The sequence below is a fragment of the Rhinoraja longicauda genome, chromosome 16 (genome assembly GCF_053455715.1).
Source record: "Rhinoraja longicauda isolate Sanriku21f chromosome 16, sRhiLon1.1, whole genome shotgun sequence".
Lineage (NCBI taxonomy): Eukaryota > Metazoa > Chordata > Chondrichthyes > Rajiformes > Arhynchobatidae > Rhinoraja > Rhinoraja longicauda.
In genome coordinates, this window is record NC_135968.1 from 6,177,127 (window position 1) to 6,196,896 (window position 19,770).

The 19,770-nt window shown below is 41.8% G+C and overlaps 1 protein-coding gene across 1 annotated transcript; it reads left to right on the forward strand.

Moving 5' to 3' along the window:
• The first annotated feature begins 493 nt into the window (after positions 1-493).
• Positions 494-12,440, forward strand: LOC144600801 (putative G-protein coupled receptor 139). Its single transcript, XM_078412693.1, has 4 exons — positions 494-840; positions 5,371-5,488; positions 11,367-11,394; positions 11,539-12,440. Exons 1-4 carry the CDS (start codon positions 494-496, stop codon positions 12,438-12,440), a joined length of 1,395 nt encoding a protein of 464 aa, XP_078268819.1.
• The last annotated feature ends 7,330 nt before the right edge of the window (positions 12,441-19,770 follow it).

Consider the following 19,770-nt stretch of genomic DNA (forward strand, 5'->3'; position numbering starts at 1 on the left):
CGGAAAATGCGGTCTGTCCAAGTGTATCACTCGCTACCTGGTTGGCATGGCGGTGACGGACCTCCTGGTCCTCATCACGGCGGTGATACTCAACCGGATGTGTATTATTTATTTCCCCGTTTTCTTTCTCTCCACCACTCCCGTCTGTAGCCTCAAAATCGTTCTAAAGTACGTGACTAGAGACACCTCAGTTTGGCTCACGGTCGCTTTCACCATCGATCGCTTTATAGCCATTTGTTGCCTGAAATGGAAAGCAAAATAATGCACCGAGAGAGTGGCAGGTGTGATTATAGGAACAAGCTGCGTTGTGAGTTGTATCAAAAACCTGCCGTGGTACTTTGTTTATGAGCCTTTGTATATACTTAAGGGGGCCCCTTGGTACTGTAACATTAAATTAAGCTTTTATTCCGAACTGATATGGACAATATATGACTGGATCCACCGCTTTCTGAATCCGTGCTTTCCCTTCCTCCTGATGTTGCTGCTCAACGCTATGACCGTCAAGTACATTCTGTTGGCAAACCGAGCCCGCAAGAGACTCCGAGCCCATAACACCATGGACAAGCAGAGTGATCCGGAGGTGCAGAGCCGAAGAAACTCAATCATACTGCTCTTCACCATCTCGGGAAGTTTCATGCTATTGTGGACGACGTTTGTCGTGAACTTCCTCTTCGTGCGATTTACCAAGAACAATTACTCGACGGGTTCTAACGCCAAAGACCCGCGGTTCATTCTTCAGGAAAGCGGGAATATGTTGCAGCTTCTGAGCTGCTGCACCAACACTTGCATTTACTCCGGCACTCAGAGGAGATTCAGAGAGGAGATCAAAAAAGGTTTGAGGTATCCGCTGAATCTGATCAGGAAACTGGCAAGGTCGTGAAGACAGAGGGGATGTTTCCTTATCTTGGAACCAGTTGAGCTTTCGTGTTTGGTTTCCTTTCTTTTGTCGTATTCACTGCGTCTCGCCGCGTAGCCTTCTTGGTCATTCTGTCGTCCTCCCAGATCCCCAGAAAGTGGTTATTCCCAAACAGACAAGGGCTGAACGTAAATGAGAGGGAACCGAAGGAAGCACAGTGGTGCCGCCATGTTTAGTTTAATTTACATAAATAGCGCAGAAACACGCCCTTCGGCCCACCGAGTCGGCACCGACTAGCGATCCCCGCGCAGTAACGCTATCCTACACACACTGGGAACAAGCTAATTAACATACAAACCTGTACGTCTTTGGGATGTGGGAGGAAACCGGAGCACCTGGAGAAAACCCACGCAGGTCACGGGGAGAAAATAGAAAGTCCATACAATCAGTACCCGTCAGTGGAAACAGGCCCTTCGCCCACACTGGCCAACAATGTCCCAACCACACTCGTCGCACTTGCCTGCGTTTGGCCAATATCCCTCCAAACCTGTCCTATCCATATACCTGTCCATATACCCACCACCCTTTGTGTGAAACAATTACCTCTCAGATTCCTATTAAATCTTTTCCCTTTCAACTTGAACACATGTCCTCTGGTCCTTGATTCCCCTACTCTGGGCAAAAGATTTTGTGTATCTACCTGATCTATTCCTCTCATGATTTTGGATATTTCCCCTCATCCTCCTGCGTTCCCTCTCACACCGGTTGCTATTTCACCTGAACTTACTCCCTTCTTAAATCTTCCGTCCTCAAATGCCCTTCCTCTCTTTAATGACTTTCGCTTTCCGAGCCCCCACTCCCGCGTCTTTACTATGGGCATTCAATCACTCTACACTCCACACACTACACGTCCACCCCTCAACCGCAAGGCGTTAAAGCCACCCATTACTTCCTCGACTGCAGAAACATCCAAATTTACCTCTACTAACACTCCGCCTAGCGGAGCATCACTTCCTCCAAGGCGCAGCTATGGGCACCCGCATGAGCCCCAGCTATGCCTGCCTCTTTGTAGGGTATAATCCCTGTTCCAGGCGTACACTGGCCCTATCCCCGAACTCTATCTCCGTTACATTGATGACTGCATCGGTGCTACCTCCTGGACTCATGGACTTCATCAACTTCACCACCAATTTTCATCCTGCACTCAAATATATTTGGACCATCCCCACATCTCCCGCCGCTTTCTTGATCTCACAGTCTCCTTCACAAGAAATAGAATTTTCACCGACGTCTATTATAAGCTCACAGACTCCCACAACTATCTCCACCTGTTCCCATCCTGATTCCTGCAAAGACTCTGTCCCCGACTCCCAATTCCTCCATCTGCGCCGCATCTGCGCCCAAGATAAGGTGTTCCATACTATAACATCTGAGATGTCCTCATTCTTTAGGGACCGGGGGTTCCCCTCTCCCATCATGACGTTTTCACTTGTGTCTCCTCGGTACCCCGCAGCCCCGCCCTTGCCCACCTCCCCCTAATCGCAATCGAGACAGAGTTCCGTTGGTCCTTACCTTCCATCCCATTAGCAATCGCACACAACCTCCGAAATTTCCGCCGCCTCCAACGGGATCCCAGCACTAGCCACATTTTTCCATATCCACCCCTTTTCGCCATCCGTGGAGACCGTTCCATCTGAAACTCCATGGTTAACTAATTTCTTCCCCTCCAAACCTTCCCCTGCAACCGCAGAAGATGCGAATGATCGTTTCGCGGAACATCTTCACTCCACCTGCGTGAACCAACCTGATCTCCCGATTGCTGGACACCTTAATTATCCTTCCCATTCCTATCCAGATCTTTCTGTCCTCGGTCTCCACCATTTCAGAGTGAAGAGAAACGCAATTTGGATGAACAGCATCTCATATTTCCCTCGGGCAACGTCCAGCCCAGTGGTATGAATATTGATTTCTCTCACTTCACGTAGACCCGGCATTCTCTCTCTCTCTCTATCCCTCCCCAGCCCAAGTCGCACTCGCTTCTCATTTTCACCCTACAAACAGCATACCATGGCCTGTTTCCTATATTATCGTTACTTTCATTTATTGTTCTTTCCCTCTCCACATCGCCGACTTTATCTCTCGTTTCCCTTATCTGTAACCAGTCTGAAGAAGGGTCTCGCCCCGAAACGTCATCTATTCCTTGTCTCCAGAGATACTGTCTGTCCCGCTGAGTTACACCAGGTTTTTGTGTCTATGTCTGGCGAGGGTTTATTCAGATCGCAATGCTCCGTGACCAACTGAAAACATTATGCAGGTAAATGGAAGGGTGATCTTCGTATGATACGTTTAAGCAGATGAACCATGTAGACAGGTACATGGATAGGACAGGTTTGGAGGGATATGGACCAAGCGCAGGCAGGTGGGACTAATGTAGCTGGGACATGTTGGCCGGTGTGCGAAAGTTGGGCTGAAGGGTCTGTTTCCACGCTGTAAGATTCCATGACTCTAACGATTCGAGTCAATGAAATTGGTGGCATCAACATGGTTGGGAAATGTTGCCTCAAGGAGACCAAATGAACTGCAGGTGTGCGTTTAAAACAATACAATTGCTAGAGTAATTCAGCGGGTCAGGCAACATCTCAACAGGACATGGGCAGGCGACGCTCTGGGTGGGAATCAGACTGATTGCCGTAGGTGGAGAAAGCTGGAGAAGAGAGATAGGGAGGAACCAAGTCTGCCAAGTGCTTGGTGGATAAACACAAAAAAACTTGAGTAACCCCGCGGGTCAGACAGCATCGATGGAGAAAAGGAATAGGTGACGTTTCGGATCAAGACCCTTCTTCAGACTCTCGAAGGTTCTCGACCTGAAAGGTCACCTATTCATTTTCTGCAGAGATGCTGTCAGACCCATTAAGCTACTCCGGCTTTTTGTGCTATCTTCGTTTTAAACCAGCATCTACAGTCGCGTCCTACACAAGTGCCAGGCGGAAGCAGGTGAAGGTAGTTTGATTGGCTCAGGGCTGGTCAAAAGATAGAGATGAAAAAGAGACAAAATGGTATCATAAAAGGAGAGAAGAGGAGTGAACAGCTATGCATGAGGGGGGAATGTGGGTGGAAGTGGACGGAGAGCAGCGGAATTGATCACGGGAAAGTGGGGGAAATATATGCACATCAAAGTGAGGCATAACATAAAAAACATAGATACATAGAAAATAGGTGCAGGAGTAGGCCATTCGACCCTTTCGAGCGTGGCAACACCGAGTCCGTGCCGACCAGCGATCACCTATGCACTAGTTCTATCGGAAGATAGACACATAATGCTGGATTAACTCAGCGGGACAGGCAGCATCTGTGGAGAGAAGGAATGGGTGACCTTTCGGGTCGAAACCCTTCTTCAGACTTTTCACCCATTATTTCTCTCCGGAGAACCTGGACAAACCACAACCCTGCATGTCTCCGTAATGCTGGTCTCTGGCGGTGCAAGGCAGCAACTCTGCCGCGGCGCCACTGAGCCGCCGCCAAGGTATTGTGTATTTCCTGTCCTTTACTGTTTGTAGTGTAGTGTATGTTTATTTGCGTTTTATCGAACAGCGGTACTGTTAATATTATCCCATTATTCGGTGATAACGGAAAAATTGTAATAACGGACACCATCTCCCCGTGTGGTCCATTGTTGCGAGTGTTTACTGTACTTTAGTCTGTTGAGTGAAATGTCACGCACTTAAACGCGAAGCGATAGATGTTGACAAAAATAACGATGTCATTTAATAGGCACCGTACATCGAAAAGTTAACATGCTTTCAAAACTAGATGGCATTTGCATTCATCCATTTTACTGCATTAAAAAATGAAACTCAAATCGATTGCAATAAGCTGTTTCTTTCATGAATGAGCGACTAGGCTTGGATACACTGGAATTTCGAAGGATGAGATAAGATCTTATCGAAACGTATAAGATTATTAAGGGGTTGGACACGTTAGAGGCAGGAAACATGTTCCCAATGTTGGGGGAGTCCAGAACAAGGGGCCACAGTTTAAGAATAAGGGGTAGGCCGTTTAGAACTGAGATGAGGAAAAACTTTTTTCAGTCAGAGAGTTGTGAATCTGTGGAATTCTCTGCCTTAGAAGGCAGTGGAGGCCAATTCTCTGAATGCATTCAAGAGAGAGCTAGATAGAGCTCTTAAGGATAGTGGAGTCAGGGGGTATGGGGAGAAGGCAGGAACGGGGTACTGATTGAGAATGATCAGCCATGATCACATTGAATGGCGGTGCTGGCTCGAGGGGCCGAATGGCCTCCTCCTGCACCTATTGTCTATTGTCTATTGTCTAAATAAAACCTGTGTTGCAACACACCCCGTCGGTTCGACGAATTCAACAGAAAAACAATGCTTCTATCTAATTGCACCTCTCCGGAATTGATGCGGTGCAATGTTCCATTAACGCGGCATATAATAAGGGCTGTTATGAATGTCGAGTAATCCGATTGAGTGATCCGGATCAGACTTCGTTCGCAGAAAGAAAATGCACGCTCCGCCTCGAGGTGCCGTGTACGCCGTTTACTACACTGCGCTTGCAGCTTGCGCTATTCCAGGTGAAACTGTTCAGCGAGATGTTGTTATTTACAGTGCTCAGGTTGATGGATAACAGGAATTGATATTTGTACTCTCGTCTTGATTGCGTTGCATTCCAGTTGCTGCAGTCTAATTTTCTGTTACAGTGGATAGTAGATGTGTTTCATTCACCGTCAGTAGCTAAAAAGCACTTCGAAATAACATATTGTAAATCGCTTAATGTTATGTAGATTGTAATCCTGAATCGAGTTAATTTATTGCTGGCACGAAATACATCGAGGTATTCTGCCTGTTGCATTCATGAGAATGTAGCATTTCCGAAGAAGAGCAGATATGTTTCAACCTTCTACCTTTATCTAAAAATAACGTTTAAATAATTTATTTTATACGCCATTATTTTATGCAATTCGTTATCCCGAATCGATGGGAAACGTTTATTTTTTTCCAAAACATCAAACATTTGTGCGAAATAGATCAAAACGTGTAGGAAGGAACTGCAGGTGCTGGCTTACACCGAAGATAGACACAAACTGCTGCAGTAACTCAGCGAGACAGGCAGCATCTCTGAATAGAAGGAATTGGCGAGATCCTTCTTCATACTGAGAGGCAGGGGAGAGGAAGACACAAGAGATAAGTAAGGGCAAGGTGTGAAGACGAGACATGAAAGGGGATGTACGATCAAGGATTTAAGTTTAGTGTATATACTATACGAATATTAACCGTAACTAATAATTATTAATTAAAAAACATATATGTTTTTATTAATCATTACTAATAAGAAGTATAAGTAATATTTGATTTATGTAAACTTTACTTTGAATACTTAATTAATACACCTTAGATAGAAAAATCGATTTATTATAGACTAATTAGTTTCGGGCCTGCCCCGTTTATCTCTCTTTTTTTTTTTTTTAAAACAAACAATAACTTTGTTAAAAAACGGAGCTAGTATTAATTTTTTTTTACATCTCACGGAAGTCCTTAGATTTTTTGCCACCTTAGGGTGGCTAACACTAACTGCACTAATTGTAGTTGTAGTTTTAGTTGTCTCTTCTTCTTTCCTGCACTCTTTTAACCTTTTATATATTGATTTTTTTTAGATTTAACTTTTATTACTATGTCATTTTTCAGAAATTATATACTTTTGGGAGATATTTCCGGGAGACACTCTACGTTGTACAAAAGATCATCCACCCTTCATTCAAGAAAAATGTTGTAGTCCGGGTGCCAGACCATTTGCTTTATTATAGACTATTTATCGGTTAAGATGCAAGATTCTATTAGGAAAACAGGGGGTAAAGGTATTACATTTTGTAGTTGGAATGTCAAGGGTGTTAATGAACCAATTAAAAGAGGTAAAGTACTTTCACATTTAAAATCTATTGATGCAGACATAATGTTCCTTCAGGAAACTCATCTAAAAAATGTAGCACATAATAGACTGAAAGGCAAATGGATTGATAAAGTATTTCACTCATCGTTTCCCTTTAAATCAAGAGGTGTTGCTATTTTAATTCGTAAGGGTATACCATTTATACATACTTCCTCTATAGTCGACACTGAAGGTAGATATGTTATATTAGTGGGAGAACTATATTCCTCAAAATTGATATTGGTGAATGTCTATGCACCAAATTTTGATAATCCGTTATTTTAAAAAAATATATTTAATACCATTCCAGAATTTGGACAATATAACTTGATAATTGGAGGAGATTTAAATTGTACATTAGATCCTTATTTGGATAGATCTTCAACTCAAAGGAAAACAAAATCCAAGTCGTGTGAATTATTAAACTCTTATATAAATAGTGCAAATATAAAAGATGTTTGGAGGATTGATAATCCTTCAGGCCGAGAGTATTCATTTTATTCACCTGTGCATAAAACTTATTCAAGAATTGATTATTTCTTGGTGGACTCCAAACTTATTCCTTATACGTATAATTCAAAATATCATAATATTATTATATCCGATCATGCCCCTTTAACATTTAGGGTAAAACTCCAAGGAGTAACGGGGAAACAGACTAATTGGAGATTTAATCCGCAAATCTTAAATGAAAAAGCATGTTATGACTATCTTAAATCGCAATTTGAGACTTTTTTTTACGCAAATGACCTTCCTGAAACACCTGCGTCCCTGCTTTGGGAAACATTTAAAGCGTTTGTGAGAGGATGTATTATTGCTTTTCAAGCGTCTCAAAACAAGAAGAAGCGAGCTGAACAAAATGACCTAGAAAGTCAGATAAAACAGTTAGACATAACAAATGCCATCGCTCCCTCTATTGAAATACATAATAAAATTGCAGCTCTCAAATATAAGTTAAATTATATCCTCTCAGCTCATATTTTAAGGCTTTTTCAATATACTAAACAAAAACATTTTGAATTTGGAGATAAACCACAGAAATTGCTAGCACGTCAACTCCGTAAATTAGAAGATGATTCTACAATTCATAAAATTAGATCAGAAAATGGAGATTTGCTTAAACTACCTAAGGATATTAATCAGAGATTTTTGCAATTTTATCAGTCATTATATTCATCAAAAATAACAGATACTTCTGCGCAGATGCAAAAAAATTTGCAGGAATGTAACCTTCCTGGTTTGAATGTGAGTGATAGAAATTTACTGGGCGCAGAAATAACTATGAAAGACGTTGAAGAGACCATTAAATCCATGAAAAATGGGAAGACTCCTGGCCCTGATGGCTTAAATAATGAATTTTATAAAAAATTCAGTGGTTTGATCTCTCCACGTTTGCAAACTGTATATAGTCACGCCTTTAAACAACAGAGATTACCACAAACTCTGACTGAATCAACAATAATCCTCATTCCTAAAAAAGATAAGGATTCTGAAGACCCTGGTTCGTATAGGGCGATAGCTCTTTTAAATACTGATCAGAAGATATTAGCGAAAATCTTAGCTCAGAGATTAAGTCTAGTTATAGATAAATTGATACACCCCGATCAATCAGGCTTTATAGCCAAACGATATTCATTTTTCAACTTGAGACGCTTGTTTATTCAAATAGACTATTAAATGAAGATTTAGCAATCATCTCGCTGGATGCTGAAAAACCATTTGATCAAGTAGAATGGCCCTATCTTTTCTCAGTGATGGAAAAATTTCAACTAGGTGAAAATTTTTGTTCATGGGTGAAACTTTTATATACATCCCCAACAGCTAGGATATTAACTAATCAAATGCTGTCATCTAAATTTCATTTAGCTAGAGGTTGTAGACAAGGATGTCCACTATCACCACTTTTATTTGCCCTTATTATAGAACCACTTGCTGAGAGTATTAGATCAAATTCAGATATTCATGGCTATAACACTAAACATACAACCAATAAAATTTCTTTATATGCGGATGATGTATTAATATATATTACAAAGCCAGAAATTAGCATTCCGAATTTATTAAATCTCATAACTCAATTTGGTTCATTTTCAGGTTATAGAATTAACTGGTATAAAAGTGAAATTATGCCAATAATGGAGCATAATCCGGCCATACTTCAACAATTTCCTTTTAAAATTGCCTATGAAAAGTTTAAATATCTTGGAATTTACGTGACTAGGAAATATACTTCTTTATTTAAATTAAAATGGCCTCCTTTACTCGCTAAATTACACAGAAATATCCAATTTTGGAAAACACTCCCTATATCATTAGTTGGTCGTAGTAATGCTATAAAGATGATCTTTCTTCCACAGCTACTATACTTATTTCAAGCAAGTCCGATCTATCTTCCAAAAAAGTTTTTTTTTTAAATTGATTCAATTGTTACTAATTTTATTTGGGATTACAAGACTCATAGAATAAATAAAAGACATTTATGTAAGTCTAAAATTAATGGAGGAATTGCTTTACCTAACTTTTTATTTTATTATTGGGCGGTTAATATTAAAAATATAACCTGCTGGTTGGATGATTCTGATCAACAACCGGATTGGTTAAAGATGGAGAAAGAGGATTGTTTACCATTCGATATTGGTGCGATCCTCTTAGCTCCAATAAATTTAAATAAAAAAACATATGGAGGTAATCCCATTATACATAGTGTTATCCGTACCTGGAAACAATTAAAGCTTACGTTAAAATTGAGTAAATTATCTGATTTCCTTCCTATTGCGAATAATCCTTCTTTTAAACCATCTGTCTTAGATAGAGGCTTTGCTCAATGGAAAAGTTATGGAATCAAAAGGGTGGGAGATCTATATCATAAGGGAACTTTTCTCTCTTTTCAGGATTTACAGCAGAAGTACGGATTACATGTTAATAATTATTTTAGATATTTACAACTTAGAGATTATGTAAAATCACACATGCAAGAATATAAGTTTAGAGGTCCAGAAACACTTGATGTATGCCTGAATCGACATTATAACTCAAATAAATTAATATCCTTTATTTACACTACTCTCCTTGACACTGACATTCCGTCATCAGAATCTTATAGACGAGCATGGGAGGACGAATTGAATCAATTTATAATGCAAGATATATGGGATGAAAGTTTACAACATATACATCAATGTTCATTGAATACTAGACATTCCTTAATACAATTTAAAATAATACATAGATTACATTATTCGAAGACGAAATTAAATAGGATTTTTCCTAGTATCTCTCCTATTTGTGATAAATGTCAAATTCAAGAAGCTAATTTAACTCATATTTTCGTAACTTGTATAAAAATGCAAAACTTCTGGTTGGAGATTTTTAAAATAGTTTCTAAAGTTATTAATAAACAATTAGATATGGACCCAAAATTAATTATATTAGGATTATCAGAACATACTACAAATTTTACAGTAAGTCAGGTACATTTTCTTGATTACAGTCTAATAACTGCGAAAAAATTAATACTTAAATTTTGGAAAAAACCAATAACCCCCATAATTAAAATGTGGACTACGGAAATGACAGAGACCCTGCATTTGGAAAAAATAAGGTTTGCCTTAATCGACAAACCTGAGTTATTTTTAAAAATATGGTCTCCATTTATTGAATTTTTAGAAAAGTAAATGGGTTTGGCACAGGACTAAAATAAAAAAATTAAATTAAAAGTTGAAACTTGAGTTAGGGGTTGGTTGTACAACTGTGGTTATTGTCTCCCGGATCTACTCCCGTTAATTTTTATTGTTAGATCCTTTTTTTTAACCCTCTTATTCTCTCTCCCCAAGTTTATAGTTTTTTTTTTTTATTTTTACTTTCTCTCTTCAAAAATTTAAAAATTGAAGCTATGTAAGAACTTTGTAACAAATGTGTTTTTTCTTATTTCTATTTGTACATATGCTTTTCAAAAAAATAAAAATAAAAAAAATAAAAATTTAAAAAAAAGAATAAATCAATGTTAGCTCATTGTAAGTGGCTCGAAACGTCACCCATTCCTTCTGTCCAGAGATGCTGCATGTCCCACGAGAACCGACAGCATTTTGTGGCTGTGTTAAATGAAAATGTATTCTACTTGCAGCAGTGTAATCCAGATTTCAATCATTTCCAATCTAATCTAGATTTGATTAGGAAAATATCTGCAGATGCTGGTTCAAATCGAAGGTATCACAAAATGCTGCAGTAACTCAGCAGGTCAGGCAGCATCTAGGGGAAAGGGAATGGCTGACGTAAGTAAATAGTTCGATCCGAAATGTCACCCATTCCTCTCTCCTACATGCTCCTTTATTTTTGAAAGATATAGCAAAGGGTATTCTACTTGCTACAAAAAATCCACTTAATTTGCCATTATCTAACAATATTTTGAAATAGTTTATAGTAGGCCACGTTATTTCATGTAATTCACGAACCCGAATCGATTGGAATTTTTCATTTTGTTGCAAACCCTCACCATGAAAATTTAGAGCAAACTACAATTTGCTGCAAAAGAATACAATTTAGCATTTCCAATGCAAAGTAAATAAAGAACGGGAAGAGGTCCATCGGTCTACCAAGCTCACGTCATTGACCACCCATTTTTTAATGAAACACATTTTGTATTCTCCACTCCTTCTCAATGTATAATGTCGCTGCAAATACATGCGGTGCGAATTGCGCTTAATAATACTCTTCATCTCTCTTTCTGTCTCTTTTTATAGTTAATCTAATGGCCATCGTGATCCTTGCCCGAGGAAGATGCGGTTTGTCCAAATGTATAACTAAGTACCTAGTGTCGATGGCGGTGACGGATCTCTTAGTCATTATCACCGCTGTTTTATTAAACCGGATTCCTGCGATCTATTTCCCAGGAAGCTTCCTATCCATTACGCCTGTGTGTAGTCTCTCCATTACTTTAATCCAAGCAGCCAGGGATAGCTCCGTCTGGATAACAGTCGCCTTCACTTTTGATCGATTTGTGGCTATTTGTTGCCAGCAAATGAAAACAAAATATTGCACAGAGCGGACGGTTGTTGTGGTCATAGCAACGGTGTGCGCAGTGGCAAGTTTGAAAAGCGTGCCCTGGTACTTTATGCACGAACCCCTGTATGTAATCGACGCAGTTCCCTGGTATTGCAAAGTGAAGGAAATCCGTTACATTTCACCACAGTGGAAAGCATTTGACTGGTTAGATCGTATTTTTACACCGTGGACCCCGTTTATTCTGATACTTCTCCTCAACGTTCTGACTGTCAGGTTCATTCTAGCGGCGAGTAAAGCGCGCAGGAGGCTTCGGGCGCAGTGCAACGGAGAGAAACAAAGTGATCCAGAGATGGAGAACCGGAGGAAGTCCATCATTTTACTTTTTGCCATCTCGGGCAGTTTCATCCTCTTGTGGACGTCGAATGTAGTAAAATTTGCTTACAAACGCCTTACCATTGGTTATAAAATCACCAGCTTCAGTGACCCCAGATATATACTGCAAGAGGGTGCAAATATGCTTCAGTTGTTAAATTCTTGTACCAATACGTTTATTTACGCAGTAACTCAAAGAAGCTTCCGAAAGGAGCTAAAGGATGCGATGAAATATCCATTTATTGTATTCGGCAAAATAATCAAATAATGGCAGTCTAAATGTAAAATTACATTCGTATTTATAAATATTTGCATTCGCTGAAAATCAAATGTGTGTTGTTATTTTCCGACTGAGGCGAATATGCTGAACATGAGGAAATGCAAACAGAAAATACTGAAAATACTCACCATAACTTCCCTGCTGTTGTATTCAGTCCCTCGACTAATGAAGAACACAATTTACCTCCGCTTCTACCTTCAAGGTTCGACTGTTCGCCAATGGGGTTCTAACATTCGTGGTGTATGACACGTTAGACACGTTAGACACGTTAGTATCGAAGCATCACCTCGCATTTACCTGGACTAAAGTATATCTTCTCAGCATATGGCTCAGCCTATTTCAGTAAGACGTCATTATTACCCTGTAACTTATTTATGCAAGGCTGTTGGGGTAGTAATAAAATAACATTAGATACAATACAATACAATACAATACAATACAATACAAACTTTATTGTCATTGTGCAGTGTACAAGTACAGAGACAACGAAATGCAGTTAGCATCTTAACCAGAGTGCATGCGATGGAATAGTAAAACATATAATATATACAGTAATTCAGTAGCGGCAGTGGAAATTCCGGTGAGCGAGATCAGTCACTGATGGGATGAGTGCCCGAGGGGAGGATGGGGGGGGGGGGTGGCAGCAATCACCGAAGCGCAGAGTTAAGTAAGGTAACGACCGCAGGAAAGAAGCTATTCCTGAACCTGCAGGTCCGGGAACGGAGAGACCTGTAGCGCCTCCCAGATGGGAGGAGGGTAAACAATCTGTGGTTGGGGTGAGAGCTGTCCTTGACGATGCAGCGCGCCCTTCGCAGACATCGCCTACTCTGTATAGACTCAATGGAGGGGAGTGAGGAACCGGTGATGCGTTGGGCAGTTTTCACCACCCTTTGCAGTGCTTTCCGGTCGGAGACAGAGCAGTTGCCATACCATACTGTGATACAGTTAGTAAGGATGCTCTCGATAGTGCAGCGGTAGAAGTTCACCAGAATCTGAGGAGACAGATGGACCTTCTTTATTCTCCTCAGGAAGAAGAGACGCTGGTGAGCCTTCTTGATCAGTGTTGAGGTATTGTGGGTCCAAGAGAGGTCATCAGAAATGTTGACACCCAAGAACCTGAAACTGGAAACACGCTCCACCTCCATCCCGTTAATATGGATGGGGGTGTGCATGCCACCCCTAGTCCTTCTGTAGTCCACAATGAGCTCCTTGGTCTTCTTGGTGTTAAGGACCAGGTTGTTGTCAGCGCACCACGTTGCAAGTAGCTGGACCTCCTCCCTATACGTCGACTCATCGCTGTCGCTGATGAGGCCAATCACCGTTGTATCATCTGCAAACTTAATAATGGTGTTAGAACCATGTACAGGTGTGCAGTTGTAGTTGAAAAGGGAGTAGAGGAGAGGGCTCAGCACACAGCCCTGTGGAACGCCGGTGTTCAGGGTAATGGTTGAGGAGGTGTCGTTGTCTAATCTAACAGACTGGGGTCTGTTGGTTAGAAAGTCCAATATCCAATTGCAGAGGGAGGGGTTCATGCTCAGGTCGTTGAGTTTGGCAATCAGTTTGGAAGGGATGATGGTGTTGAATGCTGAGCTGAAATCGATAAACAGCATTCTCACGTAGGTATTGAATAAACTATGTTCATCCAGAAACGCCAAAATGTTGTGAGTTATTTAACATAAATCTCTGAAAATACGACTGCCAGTTAGCCTGTAGGACCGTACTGGCCAGGGTTTAGTCGGGACACAATCCTCTTAGAACAACTGAAAACATTATGCACGTAACTGGAAGCGTGGTCTTCGTGTTGATACATTTAGGTATGTTGGAGCCATTTATGTTTAGGCTGGCTATTGTTGGCATATTATATTATTTTATCTAGGTATATCTTGCCGTATTACTTTGGCCACTTGGAGACGGTCGTTAGATGTATTGGGTGGTGTATATATATATATATATATATATATATATATATATATATATATATGCATAAGGGACTGGGAGTGGCTAGATACAGGGAGGGGGTGTATACAGTTCTTAGCAAACCTGCGACCAGACCTGGGAACAGAACTGGGAACAGACTTAGGAACAGACCTGGAGAGACCATCGACTGGAAAGATCTGAGACCTGGGACCAGACCAGGGACAGAGCAACCAGCTATGACTTGTGTGCGAAATAAATATAGCCTGGTATGTTCATCGCCTTGTTTGTGCAACTACTTCAATAAACAACTAATTAAACTGAAAATAACGACTGGAAGATGTGTCCTGTTGGGTTTGCGTAAGATCACTCCGCCTCCTTGTGTAGTAATGGAAATTGGAAATGGAGTCATTGGAAATGTCGGAAAGTTCCCATTACAAGGTAGATGAACCGTTCCAGTCAATTATATTGGTGGCATTAACATGGTCGGAAATGTCGCCTCGATTAGGCAATGGGAACTGCAGGTATGCGTTTAAAACAACACAAACTGTTGGAGTAACACAACGGGTCAGGCAACATTTCTACAGGACATGGATAGGCGACGCTCTGTGTGAGGATCCCTACCCAGGCTGATAGCCGTGGGGGGGGGGAGCTGGAGGTGGGGCGGGACAAAGTCTGGCAAGTGCTAGGTGGATAGACACAAAAAATGTAATAACCCAGCGGCTCAGACAGCACCTCTCGAGAAAAGGAATAGGATACGTTTCGAGTCGAGACCCTTTTGCAGACTCTCGATTCGCAACCTGAAAAGTCACCTATTCCTTTTCTCCGGAGATGCTGTCTGGCCCGCTGAGCTACTCCAGCATTTTGTGTCTATCTTCGGTTTAAACCAGCATCTGCAGTTCCTTCCTATACAAGTGGCAGGTGGATAAAGGTGAAGGGAGTTTGACTGGCAGGTGGCTGGATAAGAGTTGAACAACAGAATAAGCGGTATCAGATAAGGAAAAAGAGGAGTGAACTGTAATGCGAGAGGGGGGGGGTTGTAGGTGGAAGTGGACGAAGGGCAGGGGAAATGGATCACGGGAGTGTGGGAGAAATATGTGCGTATCAAAGTGGGGCATAACAGAAAAATCGAATATACGTTGCAGGTATAGGCCAATCGGTCCTTCCAGCCAGCACCGCCATTCACTATGATCATGACAGATCATCCAAAATCAGAACCCCATTCCTGCTTTCTTCCCAGTTCCCTTGGTTCCGTTCGGCCTAAGAGCTATATCTAACTTACTAACTTAGAAAGAGAGCAGGATAAATGAGAGGATGTGTTATCTAGAATTGAAGAATTTAATGTTGGGTCCAAAGGAGGCGTGCAAACGAGACATACCAGAAGTACCATAACCCCTCGTTTTAACGGACCTCTTTATGACGGATTTCGGTTAATGCCGACCGAATCGGTTGTGGACCGTTTCGTTGTTGCACGGGTTAAGTGGACGGAGCGAATGGTGTTTCTGAACCATTTTAGTTTAGATCAGTTTAGTTGTGCTTGGAGATACGGCGTGAAAACACCGAGTCCATGCCGATCAGTAATCACCAACACACTAGTTGCATCCGATAAACTAAGGACAATTCATAAAAACATAAAACATAGTTGCAGGAGTAGACCGTTCGGCCCTTCGAACTAGCACCGCCATTCAATATGATCATGGCTGACCATCCAAAATCAGTATCCTGTTCCGTCTTTTTCCCCATACCCCTTGATTCCCTTTGCCCGAAGAGCTAAATCTCGCTCTCTCTTGAAAATATCCAGTGAATTGGCCTCCACTGCCTCTGTGACAGAGAATTCCACAGATTCACAACTCTCAGGGCGAAAACATGTATCCTCGTCTCAGTCCTAAATGGCCTACCCCTTATTCTCAAACTGTGATACCTGGTTCTGGACCCCTGGTCCCCAACATCAGGAACATTTTTCCTGCATCTACCCTGTCCAATCCTCCAAGAATTTCATATGTTTCTATAAGATCCCCGCTCATCTTTCTAAACTCCAGCAAATGCAAGCCCAGTTGACCCATTCTTCCAGCATATGTCAGTCCCGCCATCCCGGGAATTAACCTGGGGAACCTACGCTGCACTCCCTCAATAGCAATAAATTCTCTCGCAATGCTAGCCGAAAATGAAAAGGTGGATAGTAAAAGCCTTTTTAGGTATGTGAAGAGATAGTCAAGGCAAATGTGGGTCCCTTGAAGACAGAAGCTGGGGAAATTATTATGGGGAACAAGGAAATGGCAGACGAGTTGCACCGATACTTTGGATCTGTCTTCACTAAGGAGGATACAAACAATCTCAGATAACGCACCCATCAAAAATTGCCAACTCTCCAGCTCCGAATCCACTAAAAGGAAAATCAGACATATTCTATCAGATTGTGAACACTAGTTGATGGATATTAAGAGGAGGGGGTGGGGGGAGATGGGCGAAGCGGTTAATGTATGATTGTGACAGGACTCGGGAACGGAATATTCGCCCCCTCCGTCAAGAACGAAGATGGTGAGCCTCGGGTTGCTCTTTGGGACAAGATGTAAACGAAATCATTTGATCGATTTATTGATAGACATCATGACCTCTCGCCAACTGTCCCTATCAACTGATCGACCACATTGCCTAGTTTATAGCCCCCTTACCTCTCCCCCCCCCCCGACTCTGATTTGTCCTGTACCTTTTAAATACCTCTAGTTTCCCTCTCACCCTGACTCAGTCTGATTGAGAGTCCGAACCGAAATGTCACTTATTCCCTTTCTCCAGAGATGCTGCCTGGCCCATTGAGTCACTCCAGCATTTTTGTGACTTTCTTGTGAGGTTTCGATAAGGTTGACTGCAAGAAATCTTTCCCCTCATCAAAGTGGTATGAAACGAGCGGACATTGATGTAGGTATAGGGTCAGGGATTTAGACTGTTCTGATGATGTTCTGATGGACTCCGAAAGTGAAGAGAAACTGGGAAGCGCTGCATAACAAATTGGTGGAAACAGAGTCGCCGACGGCATTTAAGGATTATCTAGGCGAGTATTCGAATCGCCTCGGCATAGAATGCGAAGGTGGAACTGCTGAAAGATGCCATTAACTTGGACAATCTCCCACTGGTTATCGTGGACATGGTAGGTCGATTGGACTGTTTCCATGTTCTATGAATCTTTGAAAACTTAACAATAGTTCTATTTCCACTGATGCAATGTAACTAGCTGTGTTTTCTGCATTTTCTGCTGTTGCCCCCGTCAATATCAAAGGATTAAATAACGATGAAATTTCCACGTTCCCACAATCGTTTTCCCAGAATAACAACTATTGCCAGTCAGTTTAGGCAGCATTGGAGTGCACCAGTTCCGAATCAATTGGGCGAAATAGGCAAACAAGTTAATATTGTGCTCTCAATCCGGTAAGAAGATAATGTGGCGTCGCATGAATGTACATTGTGGGAAAAGAAAAACTCGGTAGCGGAGGGAACGTGTTTGTTTAATGTGTCTAACGAACTGTCAAGTTGATGTAATCTTAGTTTGCTCCATCGCTGATGCGGTCTAATTGTCTCTCTTGGCGTTTGCAGTTCATATATAAATGAAGCTTTTGAATATAACGGCGTCAGAGAGTTAAAAGTCAGTCGATAAGGCAGGACTGAATGTGAGGGAGGATGCACGGGCAGGTAACGGGACTGGCCTACGCGATTTTCTATTCTCTTCTGGCGGCTCTCGGTGTTCCAGGTAAAGTCCTGTGACTAGTGATGCGTTTCCAAGCGCAGCCAAAGGGCACAGAACATCATTTCTTTTCCTCCGATATAATTGCAAGATTTCTTATACCGTTGGATAACCTTTTTTTTAATTGTTCAACGTGATATTTTATAGAAAAACTTACATTTATTTTATTTCAGCAGATTTAAATTAACGGGTTATTTAAACAAACCAGCATATGTCCTGTCATTTGTGTGCCTGGCTATAGTGAACTGAACAACTTTCACGTCTTGATCATTACTGCTATTCTTTGACTCGTTGAACGTCGCCCGAAATGTTCCAGTCGGTATTGGTATCGGTTTTGATATATTATTGTCATTTGCACCGAGGTACAGTGCAAAGAAATCTTGTTTTAGATTCGAGATTCGTGCAAATTAATATTCGAGCAAATCTTACTATACAACAGATAGTGAAAACAAGGAAGGAAACTGAGTACAGATTTAGAGAAAGTGCTGTTTAATGCAAGTGCAAGGGCAGCAAAGGGTATGTTGGCAGGTCAGGGATTCATCCACGTGTACTTCGTTTCATCAGTCTTTTGCTTACCGTTATCAGATTTCATAATCCGCGCTGTCGGAGCAAAAATTCCGAGGCTCGGCATGACAACTCTAATTTTCCAAACCATTGTGTCCTTTCTTAATGATGTACCGGTGGCAACAACTAGCAATCTGGGTGTCTAGAGAAGAGACAACACACACAAAGATCGCCTGGATTTGAGGAGTCCAGTCTCGGCTAATCCAATATAAACTAGAAGTGACCCAGCTGGTGAATTTGCTGCCTCGCAGTGCAAGAGACCCGGGTTCAATCTTGATCACGGTGTCGTCTGTGTGGGGTTTGCAGGTTCTCCCTGAAGCCACGTGGGTTTTCCACCCGGCGCTACGCTACCCCACCACTCCCCACCTCCCCATCCCAAATGCATGCGGATTTGTAGGTTAACTGGCGGATGTAAACTCCTTTGGTATGTTGGTGAACTCCTTTGGTAGGTTGGTAGGGAGTTGAAGAAAATGTATGAATTAAATTATTGCAGAATTAATGTAAATAGATTGTTCGTGTTCGGACTCGGCGGGAAGGGGATTGGGGTTGAAAGGGAACAATAGATCATCCATGGTCGAAAGGCGGAGCAGACTCGATGGGCCCAATGCCTGATTCTACTCTCATGTCTCGTGGTCTTTTGGCTGAAGAGCCTGTTCCCGTGCTGTATCTCTCTATGACTGTTAAGTACCGTCTGAATACAACCTTGTGGGACCTATTGTTTCTGAGGTGAAGGTTAAACGGCGCAGCGTTCGAATTGCAGCCTTACAGCGCCAGACACCCGGGTTCGATCACGCCAAAGGAAGGTTGCCTGTCCGGAATGTGGACATTGTCCCCGTGACCTGCGTGGAGTTGCTTCGGGATCTCCGATTTCTTCGCACACTCTAAAGATGTAAAACTTTATGGCATGATTGTTAAATTGTCCCTAGTGTGTATAGCATAGCGCTAGTGTACGGGAATGGCTGGTCGGCGCAAAATCGGTGGGCTAAAGGCCCTGTTTCCACGCTGTATCTCTCAAGTGAACTTAACTAAACTAAATTCAACATGACGGCCGTTCTCTGATGGGACAGGTATTCCATAGGATGTGATCTCTGGACGATTATCACG

Excerpts from the sequence above, each read along its gene's own strand:
- LOC144600801 (XM_078412693.1), top strand. The coding sequence starts at position 494 with ATGACCGTCAAGTACATTCTGTTGGCAAACCGAGCCCGCAAGAGACTC. Across the intron at positions 841-5,370 it reads GAGATCAAAAAAGGTTTGAG|AAAGAAAATGCACGCTCCGC; the intron begins GTATCCGCTGAA and ends CTTCGTTCGCAG. Across the intron at positions 11,395-11,538 it reads GAGGTCCATCGGTCTACCAA|TTAATCTAATGGCCATCGTG; the intron begins GCTCACGTCATT and ends CTCTTTTTATAG.